This window comes from Pinus tabuliformis, chromosome 9 (genome assembly GCF_031772625.1).
Source record: "Pinus tabuliformis cultivar Carrire ecotype Pingquan chromosome 9, CPIR1, whole genome shotgun sequence".
Lineage (NCBI taxonomy): Eukaryota > Viridiplantae > Streptophyta > Pinopsida > Pinales > Pinaceae > Pinus > Pinus tabuliformis.
In genome coordinates this window covers 405,930,931-405,953,327 of record NC_142307.1, presented here as the reverse complement: position 1 = coordinate 405,953,327, position 22,397 = coordinate 405,930,931, and the positions used below count along the sequence as shown (strand labels likewise).

Below are 22,397 nucleotides of genomic sequence, written 5' to 3'. Positions count from 1 at the left end.
AGGCCAGTCTCCCCGCTCTCCCCCAAGGGTTTTATTTTTCAAGCAGAAAGCTGCTATGGTTGTTAAGTTGGTATTGGAGTTCACACACCATAATTGCAACATGTTGTCCCAACTCTTCGTAGGTGGTGGATGCTTGACAGTGAAGGTATTTGGAAGCATTTTGTTTGACTTCCTAAATAAATAACAACTATAAAGTACAAGCAGTGTGTAGCCTCAACAATGAAAATTTTAAATGAGATTTGAAAATTGCAACTCTTACCTTTCAAATCCAAGTTTTTATTGCCTATTTCTACTTAACAAATTTCCCATGTTGTGATCAAGTGTTCAAAACTTTAATACAATAATTATGATACTAGTCATACTAACATTCATACTGTTGCCGCCTAAATCCACAACTGGGCTAATGTGAAATAAATCTTTAATCCACTTGGTGTGGCCTTGGGGTCAAGTCTTGAGTTGAGCAGTTGTCACTTAATTCTCAGCTCCTCTGTCTAGGCTAACTCCTAGTGAAGCTATGGTAGAAAGTTTTTTTTTTTTTAGTCTTTTGACCAGTCTCTCATACTTGTCATCTTATGTAGCTACATTTGATTTTGAGTAAGGTTGAATGCTCTTCAAGTAGGCTTTTTAATTAGCCGAGCTTCACAAAACAACCAAATAATGTTGATACTGTGAATATCTATATTGCATCGAGTTTTGGGTGAGGAAATACTAGAAGGTGAGGTGATGGGTTTCAGGGATGGCTGGAAGGTGGCCCCAAATTTCAATGGGATGTGCAGATGGAGTTGTATTTTTTAAATATAAAAGCATAGATTCAAGATCATAAGACTATAATACAGCTCAATAAAAGTAGCAAGTCTTATGTAATAGTTCTGTAGGGCCTTGTCTATGTGGATATCAAGTTAATGCCCCCAATCCCCCACCCCACGAAAAGGTAGAAATTGGGTACAATAACCGCACAAAAATGGGAGTCAAAACTGTTGTTATGGCTGTCTCCCATCACAAAAATATATCACATTGTATTTTGTTAAATGCTGCATATATTATATTTGTCATGATCTGAATGTTAAACAATTGAGCAAATTTTGTTTTGAAGAACTGGTGTCACATGGGCATTGGTTTGGATAGGCGTCTTCCTGACACCCTCGGAGCCATAAACTAGACTTGTTTGTTTTTTGCGGGAAACTGGGGGCACAGGGGAAGCCCCTCACATCATTGGGGATGCCAGGTTCTACTTAGCGACTTTGCCCTCTAGTCCCCAAGCTGCTAGGGATGGGCTCTGATGCAGCTTTGGTGAAATTATCCGCCATATTTTGAGTTCAAGCATCTAAGCAGAGAGATGATGTGATCATTAACATTCAAAGAAGGTTCTCTGGAATTTACTTTGGTAATTAGAGATGTATTTTTGCATTACGTAGTGCAAAAAGTATAATTATGGAGACATGCTAAGTATCCTTGTGTGGAACCAGGGGTTGACAATTACGCCTGGCCTGAACTTTCTTCACCTCTTTATTGCAGAAAGAAAGTTTTTAGTTATGGCAAATGTTTTTTTTGGACAGTTGTGCCATTTGTGCATCCAGTTTGCTGGCTTTGATTCTAGGTTGTATTAGAAATAATTTGCAAGGTTCTTTTTTTGTTTATTAATTTAAATTGTTACACTGGAACGAGAATTTCTGGAGAATCGGTAACTTCGAAAGATTGGCTGCCACTGTTAGACCAGGTACAATTATTTCATAAATACCACAAATGGGCCAGTTAGAGCATGTCTCCGGAGACTTGAACCCACGTAGCTGGGGAAACAGATTGTTCATCAAACCACTCAAGCTAAGATCCTTTGACTGAAATACTTTTCAAGTTATCCATCATAATAAAAATGGAATTTTTATGCAGCATTCTCTTCACAGTCATGGATATTCTTTTTCTATTTCTAGTTTGTTATGGGTAATGGATAGAGCATATATAGCAAATATACTTTTCCTATGTTTACTAGTTGAAGTAATTCACACTAATGACATCGGGTTTAGTTGCCTTTGCAATTAAAGAAACAAAAAGAATGGATACAATCTGAAAACCAAAGTGCTTAACACTGTCCACATGACATCATAAACTGTTTTGTTGCCAGAGATAGAGAGTTCCAACTATTTGTTTGCAGATTCAAACTACATGCTACATATTGTACTTGTCATTCTGATTAAAAATTGATATTCATGTCCCAAATTGAACAATGTGCTACAAATTGTACTTGCCAGTCTGATTAAAAGCTGATACTTGTGCCCCGAATTTAGTGGCAATCTCTTCAGAGTCGTGGATATTCTTTTTCCATATCTAGATTGGTATGGGTAATGTATATAGCACATATAGCAAACATACTAATTTCTTAATGTTTAGTAGCTGAAGTAATCCACATTAATGAGATTGGTTTAGTTGCACTTGTGATTAAACAATGAAAAATAATTGATTTCTTTATTTGTGTGAGATATCTGTTTACAAACTGAAACCCAAAATGTTTAACACTATTGCCAAGACAACATGAGTGTTTTGTTGCTAGAGAGAGAGTTCCAACAATATGTTTCAAGATTTGAACCACGTGCTAGAAAGTATTCTTGTCAGTCTGATTAAGAAGTTGATACTCATGCTGCAGTGGTTTTTACCTGCTGGTTATTTACCCTCCTGTTAGTCCCTTTGTCGATCTTCATTTAGTACCTTTCATCATTTAGTACTGGGACATGTTCCCAACAGTCTTGTATTTGTCCTTATATGAGGGGGAGCATATTTATGCTTATTGATTTATTGAGTATTTTCTAATTGTCATATTTGTTGCAGCATATTGTAGTCTCATATTTACTTCTTCACACACAATGTTGATGTTTTGGTATTCATAAGCTATCATCCCCAACGTCAAAGTTTTAAGTGACCATCAAAGAGTGCATAGTTAGCTCATGATTTATATTGAGGGTATTTTGTATCACTCCTGAAAGCCAGAGACCAGGATATCATGTATAATCTAGGAGTTTGTTGTGTAACAGGTCCATTAGAGGTCAAGATGTGGTCACATTCTTCAGTTGCAGAAGGCAACAGGGGTTCTATTGTTGCTTTAGAGGGCTTGCTGAGGGAAGTTTTGTCAAATATCAGTCCTTTGGAGGAGGACCGTGTGAAAAGATTGAACATTATCACAAGGTTCAAAAGTATTGTTCAAGGTCTGGAGAATTTAAAAGGTAATCTAGTATCATCCGATAAGTAAATACTTGCCAATAGAATCATTCTCAGACAGTCTGGTACTATAGCATAGGATTTGTTTAGGTTTTGCTTTATCAACTTAAGTTCTATGGAAAATGTCCAGTTCAATATATTGCAGGCCTGATTATTTCATTCAGTTATTATTTTTGCTTAGCATAATTTATATTCATGTACACTTTTTGTATTGCCTGGGTTGCTTTTTTAGCATTTGCTGCAGGTTTCTTATGCTAGTATGCTTTAATTTTTCATCAAATTTTTTGCTCTATTTCCCTCTGGAACACTCAAATTTAGCTATTGACAGCCATGATAAATATTTTATTAATAAATGAATAGATGATGTTTACATTTTGTGAGAGGCCCTGGCTATATACTGCCTTGGGTGCCTCTTGGTGAACGGGCATGCCCTTTGCCTAATAACTTGTAAACTAACTAATTTTTCTATATAACATTGCCTTCCTCTCAAAAGAATGCTTTGTCCTCAAAGCATACGTAACGACGGATGTTGCTGATGAAACTCTTCAGTGTCCCAAGAAGCGTCTTCTTTTGGTAAGTCCTTCCACTTGATCAAGTATTCTTTGATTGCATGAGATCGAAGCTTCCTTTCTCTGGTAGATAAGATGCCTTCTGGTTCTAAAATGACCCTTCCTTCATCATCTAGGGATGGAAGCGTTGTTTGCGCTGATTGATGGCCGCCCAGTGCCCTTTTAAGGCAGGAGACATGGAAGACGTTGTGAACACGACTTTTCTCTTGAAGGCTTAAACTATATGCAACTTGGCTGATCTTTTTATTAATCTGATATGGTCCATAGAACTTCAGTGCCAATTTATTTTTTCCTTTTTGTTTCAAGGACCACTGTTTGTATGGCTAGAGCTTGACAAATACCCATTCTTCGACTTCATATTCTCTTTCGGTTTTGTTTTGGTCCGCTTGTTGCTTCATGCAGTTCCTTGCATTATTCAAGTTTTCTTTTAGGGTTTGGACGATTTTTTGGGTTTCTTCTAGTTGGTTTTTAATAGCAGGTAGATTTTTCTGGACGGTAGCTAGATGCTTCCATTTCGGAGGTTCGTACCCATACAAAGCTTGGAATGGAGTCATTTTTGCTGACGTATGATAAGTAAAATTATACCACCATTTAACAAGATGCAACCACTGAGCCCACTTATTTTGTTTTTTTGTAGCATAACAACGTAGGTATGCTTCCAAACATTTATTGACAACCTTTGTTTGTCCATCTGTTTGAGGGTGAGAAGCGGAACTCATATTTAGATAGGTTCCTATGTGGTTGAACAATTCCTTCCAGAAATTACCCTCGAATTTGGCATCTATATCACTCACAATGACTTTCGGAAAACGTGTAATTTCTATATATTTTTGCAAAATATTTCAGTGATTTGTTTACCTGAGTCTGATTTCTTTATTGCCATAAAGTGAGCATATTTGGTGAGTCTGTTGACCACTACGAAAATCTTGTCCTTGCTTTTAGATACGGGTAATCCATCAATAAAGTCCATTGATATTTTTTCCCATTTCTGTTTCGGAATGTTTAAGGGGTGAAGTAATCCAGGTGTCATAATATTTTCACTTTTATTTCTTTGACATGTCTCACATTCTGCTACACAGTTCTGAATATTGCGACTCATCCCCTTCCAAAAGAATGATTGACGTGCATTGTAGTAATCTTTAAAGAATCCTACATGTCTGACTGACAGTGAATCATGTGACTCCTTGAGTATCTTGGATTTAAACTTGGAGTTTGCAGTCAGATAGATTCTTCCTTTGTAACATAGAATATCGTTCTTCCATTCAAATTTTGAGTTGTCTGGAAGGTTATTGATTATCGCAGTTATTTCTGGATCCTTGGCATACTCACTTCGAATCTCATTAAGCTATCCAGGAACAACAACCGAGACTGTAAGTAGTGTTGGTTCTTCGTCTGGGCATCTGCTACTACATTGTCTTTTCCCCTTTTATGTAGTATCTCCATGTCAAAGGCGACAATTTTTTCAATCCATTTTTGTTGTTCTTCGGAAAGTTTTTTTTGTTGAAGGAGGTGCTAGAGACTGTTATGGTCCATTCGAATGGAAAACTTACTTCCCAAAATATATTGTCTCCACTTATCCAGTGCGTGCATAATAGCGAGCATTTCCTTGTTGTATGTGGACTTGAGACATTCTTTTTATTGAGCTTCCTGTGTACAAAAGCTATTGGATGCCCTTCTTGCATTAACATTGCGCCTATATTGAATCAGGAAGCATCACACTCAATGATAAATGGTTTAGAGAAATCTGGAGTTGCCAATATTGAGGCATTAGACATAACTTTCTTTAGTTCTTCAAAACACCTTCCTGCTTCCTCGTCCCATTGAAATGAATTCTTCTTTAAAAGGTTTGTCAGAGGTGCAGTTATATGTGCATAGTTTTTAATATATCTTTGGTAATATCCAGTCAATCCTAAGAACCCTTTTAGCTTGGATACATTAACCGGTTTGGTCCATTCCTCTATAGCTTTGATTTTATTAGGGTCCACTTTTACGCCTTCATGGGATATAATGTGTCTGAGGTATTCTACTTCTTCCTTTCCAAAGGTGCATTTGGATTTTTTTTTGCGTAGAACTGATGCTCTTTCAGTAGTGTAAGAAATTTATCCAGATGTTCTAAGTGCTTCTTCCAAGTTTTATTGTAAATTAAAATATCATGAAAGAATACTAATACAAACTTCCTAAGATATGGACGAAATAGTTCGTCCATAGTGGCTTGGAACGTTGCTGGTGCATTGGTTAACCCATATGGCATTACTTTAAATGTATAGTGACCTTTGTGTGTTCGGAATGCCGTTTTTGGTAGGTCTTCCAACCTGATTCTGATTTGGTAATAGCTTGACCTTAAGTCCAATTTTGAGAAGTATTTTGGGCCATGTAGTTCATCCAACATTTCATCAATAAAGTGAATTGGGAATTTGTTTTTAATCGTTATTTTGTTTAATCCTCTATAGTTAATGCATAGCCTGAATGAACCATCCTTCTTCCTTACCAATACCACTAGAGCAGCATACAAACTTTTACTTTTCGAGATGATCCCACACTTTAAAAGGTCTTGGATTAATCTCTCAATTTCCGTCTTTTGGTGATGTGGATATTGATATGGCTTGATGTTGACGGGGTCTCACCCTGCTTTGACTTCTATTGTATGCTCAATTTTCCTGTTAGGAGGCATTTTCATAGGCATGTCTTGAAATACCTTTTCATGCTTCTAAATTAGATCTTGTACCTCTGGTGACTCTTCGCTGATCATATTTGCAGATAACATTTCTAATTGGTGACATTGTACTACATAAGCTGGTGCTCCTTTTCGAATCATCTTCATCATCTGAGATGACGATACGATTTGATTCTCTGGTGCTTGGAATCCGTATAATTTGTACCTCTGCCCTCCCCAGTTAAATCTTATGAACTGTACTTGATGGTTGGCAGCATAAGTGCCTAGAGTTCGTAGCCATTGGATACCTAAGACCACATCTACTCCACCTAATGGTACATTGAAGAACGGGGATTCTAAATTAAAGTCTTGAATCTGCAATTTGACCTTATGGCATTTCCCTACCTTTTCAATCTTCTTACCGTCAGCTACCATCACCTTCATGTTTGGTAAGGGAAATGAGAAAATGTTGAGTCTCTTTGCCACGGTTGCATCTAAAAAATTGTGGGTGCTACCAGAGTCGATGAGAACCACTACATTGTTCTTCTTTATATGTCCTTTCAATTTTAGAGTCTGAGGTTGTGATATACCTGTCATAGCTGATAGTGACACTTGCGGAATACTTTTGTCATCTAAATTGGGAGAGAATTCTCGGGCATCTTCTATTTCTTCTATGTTGGAATCATCACTGTTTGAATCATTAGTTGCTTCACAATTATACAGGTTCTTTGATTCTTTTCCTTTTGCACACCTATGTTTAGGGTCCCACTTCTCGCCACAGCGTTTGCATTTGCCTTCTTTTATCCTTTGTATTTCTACGTTAGATTTTTCACCTTCACGACGATGTGGTGGAACATATCTTGTATTATTCGTATCCACAGATTGGGGAATTCTTCGTCTCAAATATACTTTTTCTGGTTTTGACCATAGTATCTGTTCAAATTTCTTTTCAACAGTTTTTGCTTTTTGTCTTACTACTTCTATTGACGTAATGTCATGAAGCTCAAGTTCTACTTGTAGATGAGTTTTAAGTCTGGAGATGTATGATTGAATTAGATGAGATTCTGATAACCCAGGTACTCGTGTTGCTAAGGTCTCCCATTCTCGAGTGTACTCATCCACACTTCTTTTTTGTCGTAATCTGATGAGTGTTGAAAATAACTCTTCTTCCCTTACACCTTGGAACCTTTTAAAGAATGCATCCTTAAATTTTTTCCAACTGATGGCGATTGTCGACTTCTTCCACCACATGTACCAATTATATGCTTCTCCTTCCATTTTCATGGAAGCGTGCCTAATCTTTTCGTCATCATTGTCTATGTCATAAATCTCGAAGTATTCTTCTGCTTTATTCAACCACGCAATGCTGCATTTTTCGTTCCCATCGAATTTGGGCAACTTGATTTTTACCTTTTGCTGATATGTTGCTAACGGTGGAGCGAAAAGAGGGTGTTGATTGGTGAATGTATACCAGAGTTGCTTATTTGAAAAAGTCGCGTTACTATTTCCTTGATGGTGCGTGGATGATTTTTTTGGAGATTTCGCTTTCTCATGAGAATCTGTTGAATTTGTTGAATCTGATGAATTGTGTTGTTGATTACCTCCATCATCTTGGAGTAGTTGTTCGGGTGTAACCTTCGGTCTTCCACACAAAGTGTTCAACAACGCTATTGTCTGTTTATGATTCATTTCTGATTGGATTTGGTTTTGCCCGAGCTGTAGTTCTATCCGATTTGTCGTATCATGAAGCTTTTTGATATCGTCGGAATGCTTGATAACCTTACTCTCGAGATCGACTAATTTTTTGTTGAAATCGTCGGAGTGGCTAGTAATCCTATTCTCCAAGTCAATCAATTCTTTGTTGAAATCAGCCATTGACATCGATGACATTGAACGAGTTTGTGGGGGTGTATATTTGTACGCCATTTTTTTCATTTTTTAAAAATATATATATATTTTTTTAATTAATTAATTATTTTTTAAATTAGTATAGTTATAAACTATATAATAATTAATCAAATTATGTAGTCATAAGCTATATACTAATTAATTAAAATTTAATTTATTGAACTATGGATATAAACTATATATTCCGTACGAATATTAAGTGATGCAGAACGATGGAGTTCTAGGCGGAAGGTATTCGAAAGCGAAATGACAGCGGAGAGCTGAAACCTGGGTGGTTTTACAACGGAGGAAAAGAGCGGGGAGGTAAAAACAACGGATGAAAATGGGTTTGTGATTTCCTGCAGCGGAGGTACAGAAACAAAGACGGCAAGGGAAATCGATGGCAGCAGAAGAAACAGGGAAACAGATGACAACGGATGAGTAGACAGATAAAAATAACACTGGAAAAATCGGTGACCTGGACGGCAACGGATGAGCAGAGAAAAATAGCACTGGAAAAATCGGTGATCTCTTCAGCAATGAGGAGCGACCTCCTCTGATACCAGATGGAACACTCGAATTTAGCTATTGACAGCCATGATAAATATTTTATTAATAAATGAATAGATGATGTTTACATTTTGTGAGAGGCCTTGGCTATATACTGCCTTGGGTGCCTCTTGGTGAACGGGCATGATCTTTGATCATGCCCTTTGCCTAATAACTTATAAACTAACTAATTTTTTTATATAATACCCTCAAAGCTTGGATTTAATGTATACTATATTTTAATTATGTTGCATTTCTTTGAGAATGTTTTCAACAATTGCTAGTCATGGGGGATGAAAGTGGTTTGTCCGATAATGTATGCCCACCACTAACTGCAGATTTTGTTTATTCTCTTTGGCTGATCAATCTACATATAATCCATAAGAACATCGAGCTTTCTCAACAAAGTAGATGTGAGGGTGTTGATTTCTTAGCAATCTTAATGTTATTTTCTATGTCACAAATATGTGGTCAATATTTATTAAATGATATAAGTTGTGTACCACATGTTACCAGGTCTAGATGGCAACTAAGGCGTGGTTGTAGAGCCTTGCACAAGAAGTTTTCCCTTAGCGAATCTCCTACTAGCAACATCTTGCAAAGATGCATAGAATTTTAAGTTTTGCAGGACTCAAACCTATCCCAGGTTGACCATTTGGACTAGTGCATACCTACACACCTGTTTTAGTTTTCCAGTGAGATGGGTGTTCACCCTAGTGTATGAGCCATTTTGAATGTTATTGCTTTCACTACATCTCAGTTTGTACAAACCACCCCCAGAGTTTTGCCAAGAATTTCCACATATTGCCATAAAGGAGAGCATTGATCTTTATTGCTATTTTTTCCCTCACTTTGCTCATTGTGTGACGATTCCATGTTTATCACACTGCATTTATAATCAAATATAAATTATAAGTTATAATTTATAATTATAACACATAATGGATGATTGTAGTTACAAGTAAAATCAAAATAGTAAAACACTAAAATTGTAAAAGGTTGCAATGTAAAATAACATTCTAAAAGAACTATAAATAATCTAGAGAAGCGAGCAAATGATTTAAAAGCTTATTTAATATTGATGAATTATTATTATTTTCTTTGTAAATTTAATATGCTTGTTTTAACTGGAAAACATGATTACATGGCTATTTGAGTTGGCCTTCTGCTAGGGAAACCAAACCAATGTCGGAACATCAAAGTCTTTGTCCAAAAAATAATGTGGAGATACTTGAGCAAGCCATAAAATTGTGAGCAGAATAATGTCCAAAAAAATATGAAAATAGATTGACAAAATAGTAATCACAGTGGGAGGACTGCCACAAAAGACTGATAACATATTGATATAAAGATCGAGAGTAGAAGCAAAAACTGTTAAACAAAGAGCCATGCAAATAACTCAAGATGAGGTGGAAACCTCAATTGGATCAGTTGGGGTCCCAGGAGAGGCTGGGCCTTTGCCCCTATGAAGAAGATCCCTTATCCTTGCCAGATATAGAGACATGTCCCTTTGCTCTAACTCCATATCCTTCTGCTCCAGTTGGAGTTCATCAAGCCGCATCATAATTTCCCTCTTGGCTTCATTATGTTCCAAAAGGACTTTGTTGAGCAAGGATTTAGTGTTCAAGTACAGTGCAATTGGGCATAGGTACTGATTTTGATGCCCCTAGGTGTGACTTGGATCCGACACCCATTTAGCAACTGATACAAGCACTTCAACATCTGTGAATTTTTCATGATCAACATGAACTTCTACATTTGCATTGTCTATTTCCTATTGGATTGCTTGAAGAGTTTGGGTGTGAAATCTCTTAGCAGTGTTGTGGGGATGGCTGTGAGTGGGAGCGCTCCCTCATTCCACCCATTTGATAGCACCTCTGCCACTAGGGCCCCTTTGACATACCGTTATCAAAGAAGTAGGAGAGAGGAAAAATGCAATGAGGGAGAGAACAAGAGTCGAATATGTGCCCGGAGAAAACTATTGAGAAGAGATGGACGTTGGATTGAGTGCAGTGAGAGTTGCAGGGGATGTTGAAGAGGTAGACTGAGCAAAAGTGTGTGATAGAGAAGGGAGTACAGGGAGACAATAAAAAGAGTAGCAAGCGCCCAAGGGAAAAATTCCAACACAAGCAAATCTTAGAAATCAAGCTGCGAAGGCTATGTAACCGGAAATGAAAATTGATCAAAAAGAAATTCGAGGTTTTTGTTGGGGGATGGCCCTAGCATCAGACTAGTTTTCAGACTACCAACCCCAATTTAATAAGAGCTTATACAATAGGAATAGAGTCAATAGACAAATAATATGCAAAGGAATACCACCATGCAACCATAACGAAGTATGCGTGGGAGTAGAATAAGTAGCAAAGAGAATTAGCTGCACCCCATTACTTTGAAACTCATTTCCTTGTTGAGGTGAGAATTGAGACGAATTGCCTTTGAGCGAACTCGTGCAGTGGGAGACTCTACTTGCAAGGGTGACTTTGCTAGACGTTTGGGAGGAGCTCTCGATGGTCTCAATTAGCCAACATTTGTTAATAGAGATCTCTCTAAGCCAAGGCTTTGAAATAGGACGACAAAAAACATCACTGTGAGGAAGAGGAGGGAGGGAAGGGCCAGGTTTGGAGGACTTGGTCTAACCCTTGAATATAGGAAGGAAATAAGTATAGAACGGTTGGAATTACGCCAGGAGGGGGTGATTTGCTTATTCCGAGTGCACAAAGGTGGATTGGCTAAGGCAACAATTAGAATCTAGAGCTAAAGGGGGAGGATGAAGGTTAAATTATGAGCCATGGAATGATCTCGAAGGGTATGTTGCGGTAATGAATGCTAAATCATGTCATAGGCTTCACTTATTATCACGAGAGTAGAAGTTTTAGTTACTAGGGATGGATGGCCATGCCTCCCCCTCTATTGAGTGGGGTGACAACGATGTAGCCATCCCATCACCCTCTCTAACTTGTGCGTCCACCTTATGAATTGTTCCTTGTCTTTAAGGATGAGAGAGCGACATTCTAAGAGTATTTGGGAAGGATGGATGTCAAACCAGTGAGGAGAGAGGAAGAGACTGTCCTAGGAGCAACCTAGGTTGGCTAGGCAATCAACTGGTTTGTTTCCTATTTGCTTGATGTGAGTTGGGAGAATGATAGGAGTAGAGGGGAGAAAGGAAGCGATTTTGGAGAGGAAATTTTCCAAGTCTCTAACAATTAGAGAGCTTCTCAATTCCAGTACCATTTAAGAGTTTCTTAAGAATGTTGATGACCAATTGGGAGTCGCCTTCCAGCATGAGTTTGTCGAAACCCAAGTTCTTTGCTACTTGTAGACCAGATTCAAGGGCAAAAAAATCTGCTGCATTGTTGTTGGTGTTTCACATGGTCCCTGCTATTAGGAAGATTGGTGGCCCATAACATCTTTGAATAACCCTCCATATCATGCTAGACCGAGGTTAATATTGATGAATTAATTATTTTATAAATAATATATATATATATATATATATATATATATATATATATATATATATATGTATGTATGTATGTGTATGTATGTATATAATATAATTTATCAACATATTTATATTCATGAATTGTTATTTTATATATATATGTATATACTTTATTTTAAAAAGTCAAACATAAAAATATATTATTAAAGCTAAACTTAAACATTAAAAGCTTAAATCACTTGCAATCCTTGACCACGATTTCAGACTAGATGACTAGGAGCGCTTGACCATGATTTTTGACCAACCGACTAGTGGTGCTTGACGACGATTTTTGACAATGGATTTCCCAACCATGCCCATGATTTCTAACTAGATTTCATTGTTGCTGACTCACGATCATGATTTCCTCTCTTTGATGCGCATTCCTTTGCTGATATGATCAAATTGTCGTTGTCCTTTGTTGATCACCTGCCAAATCTCGCTACGGATTTTTGGACTTGCCACACTTTTACATAGCTTACAAAACCTTATTGTCAAATTTTATAATGGAGGAAGAATGCGTGGGATTCGGAAGTTGCCAAATTGCCACAAAATTTACCTTAAACGAGCTTGTAAAAACACCATAAATATTGCCCTAAACGAAACCATGACAAGGAAAAAAGCTTGGGTCAAACAACTAACTATGGGTCCATTAGTGTCATGGGGTTTGCTTGTTGGTTCTGCCTCAAAAACCACCGGATCCACTGTTGAATAATATAAATTGTCTCTAACATAATAGATGCTGTGTCATCTCATCCATAATTGTTTACCCTAGCGGATCCTACACAAATCCATGTGGATTTGTATCCGTATAGAGGGATACACGGTTCTTTGCGTATCTGGTAACTTAGTACTACACAAGTGAAGACTTTTGTTATAACATGTTTATATAAGTGAGAGGATGGTTAAAGTGTCATGGAGGATATTTTATGTGTCATAAAGGATCTTATGGTCATGATTTAGGTCTCCAAACCTCTAAATTTGGAAACATTTCAACAAACCTTGTTAGGGTTCTTGACAATTTGTTATGCTTAATTGTTAAGTAGAAGTGAAAGTGTTGATATTATTATTTTATGTCACATATTTATTGTGAGTTCAATATTATGATATATGTGTATATTACACAAGTGGAGACTTTTGTTATCACATATCATAAAAGCGAGAGGATGATTAAAATGTCATGGAGATTATTGTACGTGTCCTAAAGGATCTTATGGTTATAATTAAAGTTTCTTTATGCATATCAAAATTTTAGGATGGTTAAATTTGAAAAAAAATTGCTAGTTAAGAGTTGTGATATAATTTGCCATTGAGTTTGGAAAAGAGTATTAGGCATTTTTTTTGCAACTTCATATATTCAAGTGAAAAGAAATAGGCTTGTACTTCAAATTGACTTGAAAATGTCAGTCTAAATGTCTTGACTTATTCCAACTCCTCTTCTAGCTCTTTCCCCCTTGAGTGCACAATAATAGGGGGTTTTGTATCTCGGGCCAACTCTTGCAATAACATCTACCACTGGCTGATAGAAGGGAGACTTTGCAATGTTAAATGAGAGGTTGTTATGGTAACAAAATTGTTAAGAATTGAGCACAAGCAAGACAAGACAAATATTGGCCGAAAAGGCTTAAGCCATTCATTGCACATTCATACACACACACACACATATATCTATCTATCTATCTATCTATATATATATATATATGAGAATTTCATATTACCATTCATCTTTTAGAATCCAGAGTATATCTAAAAGTACTGGCAGTCTACTATCATTATTCATAATTCATATGGTTGTTCAAAACTTAAAAGTTTAAAAGTTAAGATACCATCATAAATTACTTTTACATATCATCAAATATGTCATCATTCATGTCACTAAGTCATCATTCTGTCATGAAACTGCTTTAAATGTTGAGTACTACTCAAAAATCGGTTTATTGTTTTACCGGAGATATTACTCGAATACATATCATATGTTGTTGGGGTGTGTCATTTTATTTGGAGGGGATTGATGTCTTTCATTTTGAGTGGATAATGATGAGAGCCATAGGGGATTGAGTGTTGCAGAGGGACTATGATGCCCAGTTGAAAAGAATGATTGGAAAAGAGGAACCTTGTTCTTCTTTGTAGAGATGCTTAATATTGTTATACTTGCTGCTGCTGTTGAAACTTGAAATGTGGGTTCGTTAAAGGGTTGATGATGCTGAGGTGAGAATGTCTGCAATTTCACAATCAACATCCTCAAGTTTCTCTGGCTTGAAAATCTGCTGATGTTAAAATACCAATAACATTAGTAATTACTAATATCCAATCCAATGTCCCCTTAGTCACAAGACGGATATATATTTAACTCTGTATATAGAACAGATAACAACATAAGAACATTTTCCATCTGCATTCGAACTTTAAGTCACAAAGAAAATGTGACCACAATTTCTTTAATTTACTGTTGTTAAGTAGGGACTTCATTGTTAGGGGTAGGTAAAAATGATGACGTTGTATTTAGGAGTTAGATGTTTCAAAGCTCAAGCTGTAATGTCGAACGGTAGTCTAGATACAACTTGAGCTATCCAGATTTCCCGAAATGGTCCAAAAACTACAAAGAAAACCCAAAACGCGGGAGAAAACAGGCTTTGAGTTTCTGACATTTCAAAAACGGCATCAATACATTTTCCGTATGTATCCATACCGTTTCGTACCAGAATCTGTTTCAGATTCGGCGAATGGTGTTTCCAGTGACCTGCCTAGGTGTTTCTGGCAACTAAGCTTGGAACTGGAAGATGAAAACCAAGGGTCATACAAAATGTAATTTTATACATATTTTGTGAATAATATGCATCACATGCTTTATGATCTGTGTGTATTTTTGTGTGTACTCTGACAGTGGTATCAGAGCACAGTTGGTCCTACTCAGAAATGTGACTCTCCTGAATGTGTCAGACCTGCCCTCAAGTTTAGTGCTCTTCAGCTCTGTGTAGCTATTTTTCTGAGATGTCAGAACTGTATTTTCTGTAACCTGTAACTTCCTGCAGCGATAGTTCTGGCCTGACATAACGTTCCTCTGCGCCATCCCTGTCAAGTAGAAATGGCTCTCAGATTTATGGCTGTGCGTATGTCATATCTGAACTCTAACACTCGACCTTTTGCACACTGAATAATGTGCGTCTGCCTACGTTTAGAAGAAGTTATTCCATGATTAAATTTTCCCCATTTATGCGTCCTCTTGTCTTGAAGCATACCTGCTTGATTTTGTTTCCATGGTTTTATGGCCCTGAACCTTGGCGTTCTCACCATTCTTGAGCCAATCTTCATGCCCATTCTATTCATAGCTCTGCTCCTGCACCTGTTTCTCTGTCCACCATAGATTTGACCAGCAGCAATATAAATATGAGTATTCTTATCAAAGCCTAAAGCCTTCAAAACCAGTGCAGTCTCCACTGGTGTGATCTGGCACAGACCTTCCAACCTTATGTGAGGAGTAAATTTTAAAGCATCATAATTAACTTGACACCACAGCTTCTATAGCTCCACGGGAAGGCCATTATTTTCTAAACGTGCATCTGTCTTGTTAAAATGGACAACCTTATGTTTGCAAAACAAAGGTATTTGACCAGCTTACACGCGACACCACAAATCGTTTGCTCCGTGCCTTGTGATTAAATTTCTTTGGGAGCTCCTTTAGGATGTGCATTTCATCTCTCAAGTAAGTGATGAAGTGTCTCGTATTAAATATGTCACCAAATTCACTGGTGTAGACCTAACCAGGAAAGAGAGGAGAGAAAGATTGCTTGATGGGTTCTTAAAGAATTCTCCCCATCTGGATGCCTAATGCATTGTGGGGTTACCATCAATGCTAGCCAGGCAGGAACACAATTCGAGCACTGTTTACTTCAGGGCCAAAAATTAGAGGTCTTTTTGTCCAACTTTTAGCTACTCGACTTCTGCATTGCTGTTCATCAAGATTGGAAGCTAGGGTCTGCTACCGATTTGCAGCGACAGCATATAAAGCTCGAAGTTGTCTAGAATCTTTGCAAGTTCTAGCTCAAAAACATTGTATTTCACGGAGTTAGATATGGAGGCAATGAGACTGGATTTCCTTGTTCCTTGGGCCTCTAATTTTTCTGTTCATGGTGACTAGAGAAAGTTTCAGGGCATCCATGCCATTTCTTTGCTGAGCAACTGGTTGATTTTGGAACCAAAGATGAATTCTTGCAAAAATACTGTGGGAATGAAATTGGTGCGGTGAGCATGGACTCTCCACAGAGAAAAGGAAATATATCATGAACCTTCTCCGCTCAGATTTATCTCTTCTTCAGAATCAATCTTTGTGATATTTCTGCTTAATTACAGAATGTTTCCCAGCTCGTTTACCAATAAATTCGTCAGCATTTGTAGATTTAATCAGCTTTACATTTTGCAGTTTTTAAAATAGAATTATTGCAAATTAGCATTTAAAAATAAAGGCCATATCACTGGCCCTTTAGGAAGGTTGTTTGAAACTTGTCTGCAAGATTTGTTTTGCCATGTGGGCCATTCAGTGCCTTGCTGAATATCTCTGTCCAGATTTTGTATGATTTGCTTCAAGGATTATGCCTCTCTACCTGCTGCATCAATTGTGCGTTATAGATCAACGCAGAGGTATGCAGTAATTTTATCAGTTTGAAGAGCCACATCTTAGTGAGATTTACTCATGAAGCGTGGGAGGGTCAAATAATGATTTATGTTCATAAAAAATTCATGCACATAATTAATTTTTCCATCCTTCATTTGCTGAGCTTGAGCTGTTAAAATAATGGCTAGAGTTGATGATTTATTAGAGTTATTGAGCACTCTAATTCTGTCTACTGTTGACAACACAGTCAAAATTGGGAAAGCCACTCTCGCTGATGTTAAAATCTGTTACAAGATGCACAGGAAAAGATTGAGCTTCTTCAATTCGTGTCACAGCTCCGTCGAGATGAATTATAGCAAAAGAGTCAACATTCTGAGGTTTTTGTTCAGAACAATTCTCTTTTGGGTTATCTTAGTGAGATTTACTCATGAAGCATGGGAGGGTCAAATAGTGATTTATGTTCATAAAAAATTCGTGCACATAATTAATTTTTCCATCCTTCATTTGCTGAGCTTGAGCTGTTAAAATTAAAGCCACTCTCGCTGATGTTAAATTCTGTTTACAAGATGCACAGGAAAAGATTGAGCTTCTTCAATTTGTGTCACAGCTCCGTTGAGATGAATTATAGCAAAAGAGTCAACATTCCGAACTGGTTTTTGTTCAGAACAATTCTCTTTTTGAGTTATCTTAGTGAGATTTACTCATGAAGCATGGGAGGGTCAAATAGTGATTTATGTTCATAAAAAATTCATGCACATAATTAATTTTGCCATCCTTCATTTGCTGAGCTTGAGCTGTTAAAATAATGGCTAGTGTTGATGATTTATTAGAGTTATTGAGCACTCTAATTCTGTCTACTGTTGACAACACCGTCAAAATTGGTAAAGCCACTCTCGCTGATGTTAAAATCTGTTTACAAGATGCACAGGAAAAGATTGAGCTTCTTCAATTTGTGTCACAGCTCCATCGAGATGAATTATAGCAAAAGAGTCAACATTCTGAACTATTTTTTGTTCAGAAAAATTCTCTTTTTGAGCTTGAGAAAGACTCTTATAGACAGTCAGCACATGATCAGACTAATGATGCCATTTCAGCAGCAGATTTACATGAAGATGCAGAGGTTCCACTTGCACTTCCCAAGCCCATCATCAGACCTTTGGGAAGAAGTTATCAATAATAAGCATAGAACAGTTCTTCGATATGAAAAAGAAGTGTCCTTTCACATTCTAGACTACTTTAAACCAATCCAGTTTCAGAGTGTGGGGTTTCTTCAAGACAACTCATCTTCACCTGTTCCACTTCCACATTCACTTCAGATTATCAAATGCCAACATTGTGATTGAGTTGGCCACATGAAAGATTAATGTTTTGATTCTCACCCTTGTGAGCATTGTTGAAAACATACTCATCATTCAGAAAGATGTTCTAGACACCAGACTCATGTAAGAGCGAAGATTCACCTTGGATGGATCACTTCTTGGCAATGGTCTTCCACATCCAAGAAGATCTATAGGTCATGTTACCACAAAATCTAGTAGGCCTTGGACATGGAAACCCTACAAGGCAAGAGCTAGACAAAATGCTAACAAGGGGGTAGAGGCCCAATGTCACCTCAGCCAAAACCCATGCTCTTTATGGATTTTCACCAATGGGGGGAGTCTTGGTAAAGGAGGAATCACTTAAAATGGATATGCTAAAGATAAGGTACAAAGTGACTCTACTAAAACTCATTCAAATAGAGACACACTAAAGGTACAAGGCTTCAAAGAAGCAATATGCTCTCAAAGAAAAGCCCTCGAAAAGAAGGTTGAAGACCTAGGGTTTGAGATTTTTCTATGGTGATAGGTATTCACAAGGTTAAGGCCCGAGGGAAAGGGTTTCTTACAATGATATTCAACTAAGCCAAGGCTCATGAAACCCTCAAGAAAAACCTCAAGTTGAGGGGAAAGAAACTAAGGTTTCCCTCTTAGAGCAACACCTAGGGCGAGAGATTTTATGGATGAAATTTGAGTGAATGCCCACCAAATTGATAGGTTAGGTAGCCTAGACCTGTCTCTTGATGTTTAGGTTCTCAAATCACCAAAAAACCTCCCTATAATTTTGCTCCAAGCCCTATATTTTCGCCCTAGCCTTAAAATGACCAAATTTGAGAAGACAAAATTATGGAGAATATTTAAGGTTGATCATCAAGTGATTGGATCAATGCCTTGGCCTATGGGGATATAGAATCAAGGATGTGCTAGATAAACCTAATTCCCTTCCAAGGAGGTCGAAATTTGTTGCCCTAGCTATCAAAATTTCAAAAATTACACAATGGAATAATGGATTTTTATGGAGAATAACAAGATGTACTCCACTAAGAACATTCATTACATGTTATACAATGAGTAACATATGCGATACTCAACTAGATGGCCTTTAGAATGTATTTTCAACAAATTAGGGCACAATCAAGCATAATCTAGAAGCAACAAGTCCATACATTTGACAATTTAAAATAATAATATTCAACAACATACACTTACAAGATAACATATAGTCTATCCATCCATTAGACCAAGAAATAGCTCCAAAGAATGTCAAAATCAGCGTCCATACATCAAAATGCATTAAAATATCTCCAAAATCACTCATAGGAAGCAAGTGCAAATTCTCTAAGAGGTTCGAAATTCACAAGTTTGATGATGAGAGAGATCAAATGAGGTCTCTATAATTTATGTGTTCAATAATATCTAATTTTAGCCTAAAAGCCCCTCAAGTCATAAAATCATGGGCAAATACTAAGTGAGGTTACAAGCCAACCTCATAGCCAATATAAAAACATGACAATTAACCCGCAGAGGTTGAAATGTTGACATCATGCATGCATAGGCCCTTCTAGGGCATGCATTGGGCTCCTCCAGTGCCAAAGAGAGTGTAGAGGGCTCTAGAGTTGGCCCCTAAATCTCCATGCAAATCATCTTGTGGACCCTAGTTTTGTGTTTGGGGCACAAAATGGGTCTCATTGGTCTCCTAGGGATAGACTAGCCTGATTTTGCTCCAACATTGAGGGATTTGAGGATGGTGCTAGTCCTCCCATGTCTAAAGGGGTGAGACAAACCTCATTTGGGCCTCAAATCAACTTCCAGACCATGTGATCATATTGCTAAGCTAGCTAGGGCACACTGGTCCAAGTGCATCATCTCATGAATAATGTGGGTCAAAACATAGACTGCTAGGGTGTTGTAGGTTCCCATGGAAATGCAATGATGCTCTGGAAGTGGTAGGAGTCCCATAGCTCTCAACGCTTCACCTATAGTGTGTCATAATGCTCCTCTAGTGGACAAGTTGCCCAACTCATGCTGAAAACCACCTGCAAATCACACACAATGTCTAGTGCTGCATCTTCACCATTAGGTACAATAATCATTAGTGCATCTAAGTGGACCAAGCTTGTTAGTCAAGTGAAATTCGACGCCTCATACGAGGCTTCCCTTCCAAGTTTGGGGCTATGATCATGTAATAGTGTTACCTCCCTAGATAGGAGTGGCTATTAGACGACCTTGTTAGGTGTTCCTAGCCCCTAAGGAGAAAGACAGGTTCGTGGGACGTCCTTCAATCAATAGGTGGCATATGAATAATGATGGAACAGGGAAGGGGGGGAGCGGTCTCAGGGCCAAATGCCATGGTCAAAGGGGTAGCAATGATGAATAAATCCACGTTATGGGCATATTGATATGAGGAGGGAGCAATCATGCATGCATGAGTTAACCCGAGTTTTGTTTTTCCACCCCTCTTATTGCCTTTTGCCTTTTCTTGATTTTTCGTTATATTATTGCTCAAAGCTCTAGGAAATGAGAGCATGCTGTGAATGATGTGTAGTAGTGGTTACCCCCTTAAAGGTGGGGCAGTTCATCGCCCACCAGGGGTTGAGACATGCAAGGGTTATTTTTATGGGGGCAAGGAAAAATTGGCCCTAGGAACTGGGTGATGGCCATAATGATAATGGGTAGAGCTCATGCTTGGCTTTTGCCCACGTGCTAATCTTAATGGCCCGTACATATTTTGCATTTTATAATTTTCTTTCTTTTGTTTCTTGTTTGTGGCCATGATATGGTTTTTACTTTTCTTTTAGCTGCATCAAGCTTTGAGGCAATGTTTCCAGACCCGACCAGATATGTGGACAAGGGGGGGGGTGTGCTAGAATCCAATGGATCCATGGTCATGTGGACCTAGAGAAGGGAGATGGAGTATAAGGCTCGTAATATATGGAAGATAATAGTTATTAGTTCTCGCCCATTACGCAATCTCCGACCTATAACCTCCGGGTAGTCCCAACTTATACGTCTGCCAAAGCTGAGTTTGCCGAACGCTTTACTTTTCCTAGTCACTTAGACTTGGGCTCAAATGAATCTTATGGGCTAGCCCTTTCGGGATGATTTGGCCTGGCTCCTCCTTTCTGGTTATGTAGACTTGGGGTTCCTAATCAGTCCTTCCGGCGTATGACTTCCGGTGGTCCCCACTCGCCACGTCCACTTGATGATGAGTCAGCGTGGCACTCCCTCTTTGGGGTTCCAAACAATTCCTCCAGGCTATTATCTTCGAGATGATGTAACTAAAGGTGTGGCCCCAACTCCACTTTCCTTGGCCCACACGCCTCATTTGCCCGATGCTTAGTCGACCTGATAGTGCCTTATTCACTCTTCCTTTGCCTTCCGGGATTAAGACCTCTAGTTCGACACTATCAAATAATGGCACTCCTTCACTGTTCTATCTCCTGACGCTGTTAAGTGACGAACTTCCTCCAGCACTAAATTTGTCCAAGTGTTGGCTGTCCCTTTGTGTCCTTTCTGCTTCTCTCTTTGGCCCTGTAACATGGTGCCGCTTGTACTACTCTGATTGCACTCATCTTTTGGCTCTCTGTTCTTCTTGTTAATGGATCGTTGATCCTCCGTCGATCAATGATCAACGTCTATCTCTCTTGAGCTTTGATTTGGGAAATCAGTCTAGTTCTCGTCCTTCCTTCCACACGGTTCCTTTGTTTCTCTATTCAATTCAGCTCTATTAGCCGCTCGCTTGGTGCGCTCTTCCCCTATACTCCCCGCACTTCTTAATTAACGAACATGCTTCCACTGCGCCCTTCCTTGTAAGGTGGCAAATCCTTCTTGATCTTGGATCATATATATATATGACTTCAGGATCGAATTGATCTAAGATCAAGAAGGATTTTCCATATAAATAAAATTCAACACAGAAACAAACAATAATTCCAAGCACTCGGAATACTCAACAAAGTGCTACTTTATTCAACGAACCAACAAATTTACAAAGGCCCTCTCTCAGCATATGGCCTTCTTGGTCTTCGAATCATCTTGGATCTCCTCTACTCACACTTCTCCCTTCTCTATTTGCCTCATTACATTTTTATGCAAAATAGGATACTAAACAACTTCTGGTCTA

At 38.1% G+C, this 22,397-nt stretch overlaps 1 protein-coding gene across 3 annotated transcripts in view; it reads left to right on the top strand.

Moving 5' to 3' along the window:
• HESO1 (Nucleotidyltransferase family protein) overlaps positions 1-22,397 on the top strand; it is a 111,715-nt gene that overhangs the window by 33,994 nt on the left and 55,324 nt on the right. For all 3 annotated transcript variants that reach the window (XM_089438593.1, XM_089438591.1, XM_089438592.1), the window contains exon 2: positions 3,024-3,212. In XM_089438593.1, the coding sequence (XP_089294719.1) occupies positions 3,041-3,212 (172 nt within the window). In that variant the 5' untranslated portion in view covers positions 3,024-3,040. The remainder of the gene's footprint in view (positions 1-3,023; positions 3,213-22,397) is intronic.